Source organism: Nestor notabilis, unplaced genomic scaffold (genome assembly GCF_000696875.1).
Source record: "Nestor notabilis isolate BGI_N333 unplaced genomic scaffold, ASM69687v1 scaffold267, whole genome shotgun sequence".
In the NCBI taxonomy this organism is placed as follows: domain Eukaryota; kingdom Metazoa; phylum Chordata; class Aves; order Psittaciformes; family Psittacidae; genus Nestor; species Nestor notabilis.
Genome location: NW_009934887.1, coordinates 231,901 through 239,875, shown reverse-complemented (window position 1 = coordinate 239,875; position 7,975 = coordinate 231,901). Strand labels below are relative to the sequence as shown.

The 7,975-nt window shown below is 37.8% G+C and overlaps 1 protein-coding gene across 1 annotated transcript in view; it reads left to right on the top strand.

Moving 5' to 3' along the window:
- The first annotated feature begins 260 nt into the window (after window positions 1-260).
- SATB1 (SATB homeobox 1) overlaps window positions 261-7,975 on the top strand; it is a 73,572-nt gene continuing 65,857 nt past the window's right edge. The window contains exons 1-3 of the mRNA XM_010017543.1: window positions 261-370; window positions 3,292-3,527; window positions 7,358-7,534. Of these exons, the coding sequence (XP_010015845.1) occupies window positions 3,317-3,527; window positions 7,358-7,534 (388 nt within the window). The 5' untranslated portion in view covers window positions 261-370; window positions 3,292-3,316. The remainder of the gene's footprint in view (window positions 371-3,291; window positions 3,528-7,357; window positions 7,535-7,975) is intronic.

Below are 7,975 nucleotides of genomic sequence, written 5' to 3'. Positions count from 1 at the left end.
TACACTTGTCTGAGCAATTTGATCTTCAGCTCCTTCCTCCGTTGCTAAACCTCGAAAACTGGCTCTCTCGTAAAAGATATTTAATCTCTGTTTTTTGTCCATTGCCATTTTTGCTCATGGCTACTCTGTTTCTCGCTATCTCTTTTTGCCCCTCCCCGCCTAGAGGAAAATAGCAACAAGGAAAAAAAGAAAAAATAAGAGAATATTAGGGGAAGTAGTCCTCAGGTCTGCTGCCCCCCCTCTCCCCCCTCCCCAAAGGGGGGGGGGACCTAGAAAACATCAGTCTTGAACTTCTTCCTCTTCAAGAGCTCGGGCTGCAAAGGAAACCTCCTTTGTTTTTGTTGTTTATATGCTGTCAAGTTTTGAAGTGGTGAGTTTCGGGTCGGTTTTGCTAATTTCACTCAGAAAACTGCAGTGTTTCTGTTTCTAGATAAGTACTTTGCTTCTTTGTCTCTTTAAAAGGTCACAGGGAAAGCTTGGCCTGGATTGTGAGAGCCATATGGAACGGATAAGTGCGGAGCCTCTCTCAGATGTGATTATGGGGTTTTATGGGGGAGGGAGGGAAGAGGAGGGGAAAGGCATGGGGAGGGGGCTGATTCAGGAGGAGAGAAAGAAATAATATAATACCGGCGGCGTTACATCGCGACAAAAGGAGATACCGCACCGACTCTCATTCAGAAATTGCGCGGTGTGCCCGTACGTGTACGCTGTCTCTGGGAAACTGTGCTTTGAAATTGTGCTCTTCTCTCATTGCCTTGTGATGAAAACTTGTAGTTATGAAAGATGCCTAAATGCAAAACCCAGGGAAACTCGGCCTGGAACTGGCGGAGATGATAGTTCTTTCCCTGCAACCCTCTCCCTGGGCAGGCCACGCTGGTTGTTGCTCATCACTATTCCAAACTGAGGTTTCAGTGAACTTTAGCCTTGGGCATGGAGTTTAAATGAGTAAATTAGGTGTTTTATGTGCATGTAATTTTGCTTTGTAACATAAAGCTTTTTACAAGATGACTAAGCGGGGAAAGGATGCCGATGGGTGGGTATTCTCAGGCCAAGTGAAAATGACCCATTTGGTGTTTTGATTTTAGTCAGTGTATTAACTAAACAGTGATCTATCACTTTTATTCACTGTACATGATGTAGTGCAATTCTGACTCATGATGACTAGATACTTTTTGTAGCAAAGAACCTTGGTGCCTTAGAGTACTTATGAAGTTGCCAAAAGTGACAAGGATTTTCTTGTTCAAGGCTTTTTTTGGTTTGGCCCCCCCCCCCCCCCCCCCCCCCCCCTTTTTTTTTTCTTGTTAATCCTCTTGTTCTTTCGAGAGACCAGTATCAGAAAAGCAGCCCTATAATATGTTAGCATCGGCAGAAACATCGGAAGATGTTAACGGTTTGAGCCTGTAATTCTTTGCTTAGGCTGCAGTTAACAGAGTAAAAAAGAGAGGAAAAAAAAAATCTTTTTGAAAAGAGGCTAAAATAGGCACATTTTTTGATAATGAGGCACAGGACCTAAAGCAGATGGGATCAGGATGAATGGTAAACCTTAGCCTGTCACCTTATAGCATAAGGCAAAATAACAATTTTCTGAACTTAAGCTATTCAGTGGCATTCATGAGGTTGCTTGTAAATGGTCAGATTCACATATTAGCTCTTTCTTCACCTTATCGGGAAAAGCAGCATGATATTCAAAGAAGAAAAAAGTAGTTTACAGAATTGTTACTGGCATGTATATCAGTGGCATAGAAGTGTGTACAAAAATTCCAAGATGTTTAGGCTTTAATAGCTTTGCTATGAAATGTGCAGAAAATATATTGAATTACTAGGCAACTGAAAGAAAGTAGCAATTATCAGATTCACACCAGGCTTTCTAAATAAGACTTCCCCAGTATTAGTATTTGTACTTGCTAATGTAAATACTAGTTCATAAATTAATGTCTAGTCACCTGTCCTTAGTGATTATATTATATACATAACATAATTGTCAGTGTAGTCACACCTTTCTCAGTCAGGGAAAGGTAGGGTAAAATACCTAACAGTCACAACGATATTGATGAATGAAACCAGAACCAGAAAGATGTCTCTGTTCTCAGCTACTGATTTTTGATTTATTTATATATATAAATATATTTGGTAAAACGGATTCTGATGAGTGTCAAAAATTCTCAAAACTTGCTCTGTTATGTTCTAGGCTTGGGAGACTTTTAGTGATTTAACTGTAATTGTTACTCATGGACGGAGGTTTCCAAAGTTTATAAAAAGGGAAATAAAAGCATGCTAGCATATACCTTTTCTTAATTTGATATTGAAATTGCTTCTGTTTTTTAGTTTCAAATAGTTGTGCCAGCATGTAACATAGCATCACCCAGGGATTTTTTATTTTTTATTTAAGGACTTCAAAAGTACTGTAGGAATTGTGTTTGGGTTGTTTGGGTGTTGTTTTTTTTTTCCCACCAGCATCATGTTTTGTGAGATGCTACCTTCTCAGTTATTTTTCTTAATTCAATAAGCTACTTCATTTGACACTTAAAACTTAACATCTGAGAATGATTCTATGATTTCATATGCATATTTTGAACTTTGCAGAAGTTGATAAACTCTGTGTGTAATATTGGTTAGGAAACTCAAAAGCAGCCATCTCCCGCCACTGCTTTCCAGAGTTAAGTGTTAAATTCTCTTACTTTTAAGGGGGGAGGAATTGTAAATGAACAATATTCTACATCTTTAATAAATCTGTTGCTCCCTCAATTAAAGTTTTAACAATCTCTCTATTGTTGTGCATCCATATTTTTAATCAAGTAGATTGAGAAATGTTTCACTAGAATCCTTTTCTTTCTCTGTCTCTGTCTCTCTCAACACAATAAAAACACCCAGGATTAATAACAAACCTTTCTGTGAGATGTGTTAACAATAGCTGTGTTGGAGCATGTACCTTGACAATCATCATTTATATGAGTTTCAGTCTGTCTCAGATTTGGTAGTATATTTCCGAAGATACATTTTTTTAAAGGGATACTCTAGTTGGCATTTAAAAATAATTCCACCAGATTATGATGCGATTTCTCTGTAAACTGGGGTATGAGGTCATTTTTGGAGAGTAAGTTTGGTTCTTTTAAAAAAAGGCATCTTCTTTCCAGTTAAAATAGTTATTTATTCTTCTGTATGAGTTTATGGTACATCTCTTTCTCTCTCTGTACATGTGCAGGCTGTGTACATATACATATGCGCACACGTGTACAACATATATATATATATTGTATATTTTTTTTTTTTTTTTTTTTTGAATCATGGCAGGTGATCTTTAGAGGCGGGACTGAGTATGGATCATTTGAACGAGGCAACTCAGGGGAAAGAACATTCAGAAATGTCTAACAATGTAAGCGATCCGAAGGGTCCACCAGCCAAAATTGCGCGCTTGGAACAGAATGGGAGTCCATTAGGAAGAGGAAGACTTGGAAGTACAGGAACTAAAATGCAAGGAGTGCCTTTAAAACACTCTGGACACCTGATGAAAACTAATATTAGAAAAGGTAACATTTTTGATAATTCTGCATTAGAGAAATATGATTTATAATATCTTTTTGGGGGAAAGCATACTTTTGCAGACTCTACTTCATTTATATTTCAGGATTAAATCTCCATTCTAAAATACTATATATTCCCAACTCTGATATAAATCACATTTGGGAAATGTAAGCTTCATGCTTGGGTGGAGCATCTTGCTTTACAGGGTGGAGTCTGATATTTGTTAAGGTAAAGGCTAGCTGCCCTTATTAAAGCAAATTCCTACATTGAAATAGAAGTAATATAATGCATTAATTCTTCGAGTAAGTGTTGGGCTAAGAAACGCAAAAATATCTAAGAGTAAATACCAACCCCCCAAAACAAATTCTTGCCTTTCCTCTTAATGATGGTCCAAGCTTGGAAGGGCAGCACTATTTCCATAGCAGTTGCAAGTTGGTTTAAAGGAGAGAGTGTAAATCTTTAGGTATCACATTGGAAAAGTCATTTATGATGTCAATCTTTGCAGTTTATTTTCTTAAGTACAATTCATTATTGAACAATGAACAACTTGGGTGTCATATTTTTCAGTGGCTGGTTTGCTGTAATTAGACATTTACACAAGGAAAAGGCACATTTAGAATCATTGATATTTGTATATGGGTGGCTTTTGTTTGCACTGAAAATACTTTTAATGGACAATAATCTATAAATTTTGCTTATCGAAATGCGTAAGCCTTTTTGACCATGTCCTGCAGGCTTGCTAATTTAAATCAAAATACGCTGCATGTAATTTGGCATTTGTTTTAAAACAGCCTCTACTTTTCTTGGTATAATCGGTTATGTTTATAATCCAGATTCTTCTTGCATTTGCGAAGCAAAGTGCAAAATGCGACCAAGACTATTAAATGCACAAAGTTAGAAGGCAGAGGAATTTCATTGTGTCTGATGCATAACATTTATCGTACAATCATTTATTTTTTCCTCGGTTTGGCGAAAACAAAGAATATATTGATCCTGAAATGAACAGACACAGCAGTCCGTATTGTTAGATCTTTATCTATTAAAAATGGAAAAACAGCACTTCAGCAAATTCTTTGGCCTCTGCTCATGATTACCCTATTTATTGATTGTTTGCCAAGAATGTATGCATCTTAAGAAAGCCAGGGTAAGAGCATTAAAAATATAATTTATTACGGCTTTTCAAGCAGAGTGCATTAACATTGTACAGTGAAGCAGTGGGGATATATAAAAAGGACTTTCTGACGCCTGCAAACATATAAGTTCCATAAATTCCTAAATAGGAGATTTCAGCTGTCTCTGGTATTATGTGATATTTGCACAGCAAACTTTAATGCCAGGACAGTTTTAGACAAGGATTCTACAGACTTCACTGCTCCTTATGGCAGACGTGCTGTTTACACAGACTCGTAAACCTTCAGCAAAAGCTCTAACACTGCCTTCAGGTTTAAATCATGCGGTATTTTTAGCAGCGAGCAGTGACCAATACTCTCCCCTTTAATACTAGAAGGTTATGAAGTTGCTGCACTTGGAGGTCTTGCCAAGTACTAGCGGGAGTGATCAGCCAGCTGAGATTGTGCTCTCCTGTATAACATTTTTCACATTAACAGAAGGACACTAGTGACAGTTTGCTAAAAGATTTAGTGGCTTGATTTGTAGTCAGATGATACCTGTGCAGCACTACCAGGATCCACCTCTGATAATCTACGCTTTACATCGAAATGTGGCCAGGAGGTCCTCCCGTGTTCTTTAAAGTACCATGTTTTCCAGAATGCTGCAACTCGAGACTCTGTACCTGGCAAAAAGTGTGTTGATATGCAGCTAAGTACCAGTGCATTGCTAGTTTTGTGTCTGATCACAGCTTAATTTGTAGGAACTGATAAGGGGAAAAACAAATAGGCTTTGGCTGGTTGTGAGTATGTCTGCACTGTTTGTTAAAATGAAGCTTTGTTTACATTTTATCTTCAGGTATTAATGGTGAAACTACTTAAGAATTTTGAGCCCTTACTCTGAGTCAGGCGGTAGTAGGTCAAACATCAATTGTGAGAGCCTGGAAGGGGGGAAAAAACCTCCTTTTTGCAGATGAAGCTGTGTGTGTTTTAGAAAGCTCTCCACAGCTTAATTAAAACCAACGAAGAAATCGCCAATTTGCATGTACTGCTCTTGCTTTGGTCTTCTCTCTTAGATTTAAAAAAAAACAAACAAACCCAAAAAAAGCCCAAAGACCAAAAAAAAAAAAAAAAAATCCAAAACAAAAAACCCCCCGAAAAAGGTCCTTCCTGCACTACATAAATATTGGCAAGCTTTTAGTCTTGTCTTTCATGCTGAGCCTATTGGGCAAACTGGAGTGAGTTTGTGAGCTTTTCCAAGCAAGCCTGAAGGGATTTGTTTGCCAGAGATTGACTCTCTGGTGAACAGATGTAGTTTAAATATACGTGCTTAAGAGATATCTTTCTTTATTGTGATTTCTTGCTATACATTAGAGCACAAATCAACAGATGCGGTCTTAAAACGTTTGTCTATTGTCAAGAATAAATCTTTTTGTACTGCGGCATGCCTGATGCACCTTAGCAGGTTAGGAGGTTTCCGTAAGTCTGGAGGGCAGTGGTTGTAGAGGCATTAACATTGTAGGACTAATTGGAGTTCCTGGGTGCCCTGTTAAAATAACCCTTGTCATCATTTATGCTAAAGATGATACCCCTCTGGCAGGCTGCCATAAGACAGTTCTGTACATCTGCTTTTAACCCTTTTGCTTTCTGTCATTAAGAGATCTTAACCTGTGCTGCTGGAAACAGTGGGACAGGACTGGGGCCTGAAACTGCGGGTCTGAGGTCATAGTGTCATCCATGTCCGTCTGGGAGGCCGGGAGGGATTTTCATGGAGTCTAGCTATCTGAATACTAAGAGGGACTTTGTTTCTAAACCAGCTTGGATCATTTGTTACTTCTCTGTCTGTTGTCAAAAGGGAGGGGGAGAAAAAAAAAAAAGTAAAAAAGGCAAAAGGAAAAGGTTATTTGCCTAATATTCTGTGCAGGGTAGGGAAGGGTTTGTTGTATGATGTTACAAAACTGGAAATTAGTAATTGCTTTAAGGCTTACCAAAATAGCAGTGAATACCAGAAATGTGGAATGTAAAGGGCAGGAGGCAACAACAACAGCAAAAAAAACCCAAAACCCAAACCAAATCCTGAACTGCGGGTGCACGTCTTAAAACAGCATTGAAATCTTGATTTGTTTCTTAAAGATGTGAGGGAAAGTACTGCTCAAGTGCACTCAGTGAATGAAGCACGAATTAGTGTTAACTTTTGCCTTGTTTCCTTGTGTGCTGTTTTCAGAGTGAATGTATAACACACAAGGTGATTTGTTGTTGATGTTGAAAGCAATTAAATATTTTTGGCAGGACTAAGAAAGTTTTAATGTTAACGAACAAAATTATGTAGCTGGTACTAAAATGGCTTACAGTGAAGACATCTGCAGTATGTATTTAGGTTCTTATGCTGCCTGCTACTCACAACAAATCAGGCAGGACAGGGAGAATCAACTTCTCTTCAGTCAACCTTGTTATTTCTGTAGAAGGTAATTCTTTAAATCTGTAACCGATCAAGCGAGATAAATTTGCATTTCTGCTTTTCAGAGAGATGTAGGTTTTGTAGAACTTTCTCTTATTTTGGGGAGGGTGAGGGGAAAAGACTCGGGGAATATGTTTATCAAATATTTGTGATGATTCTTGATGCCTCCTCTGCCTGTTCGTACAGGTTTTATTTACATAACGCTGGATAGACCCACCTATTCTGCTATAACTCAAGATTAATATGTTAAATGTATATTTTTTTTTAATAGGAAGTATGCTTCCAGTTTTCTGTGTAGTAGAACATTATGAAAATGCCATTGAGTACGATTCTAAGGAGGAGCATGCAGAATTTGTGTTGGTGAGGAAGGATATGCTTTTCAACCAACTGATTGAAATGGCATTGCTATCACTTGGATATTCTCACAGCTCTGCTGCCCAAGCAAAAGGTAAAGAAGATTACAAAATTGTACGATGAATTGTGTTTGTTTGGGGGTCTTGGGGGAGGGGCAGGATTTCTTTCAGGAATGCGATGCAGGTTTTACTTCTTAAACTTCTTACAGATTCTGTCTCTGTGTATCTTTTTTTCATTCACATATTTTTGTTTAGTTACTGCACGTTTTGTTCATGGGGAATGTGGAGGTAAATTCTTTTTTTTTTTCCTTTTTTTTTTTTGTTTAAAGAAAAAAAAAAGACTTCAACTGAATCATTAGTATGCTTATTGACCTTAATAATCTGCTCCACTGAGGATCCACAAGGAAGTGTAAAGCATATTTGAGCAGATGGACTGTTGAGAGTCAACTTGCATTTATGACTGAATATCCAGCTCTGTTTCTTTTATTTTGTTCCTGATGGTTTTATAGACTGCAAAGTACTTTTTTTTTTTTTTT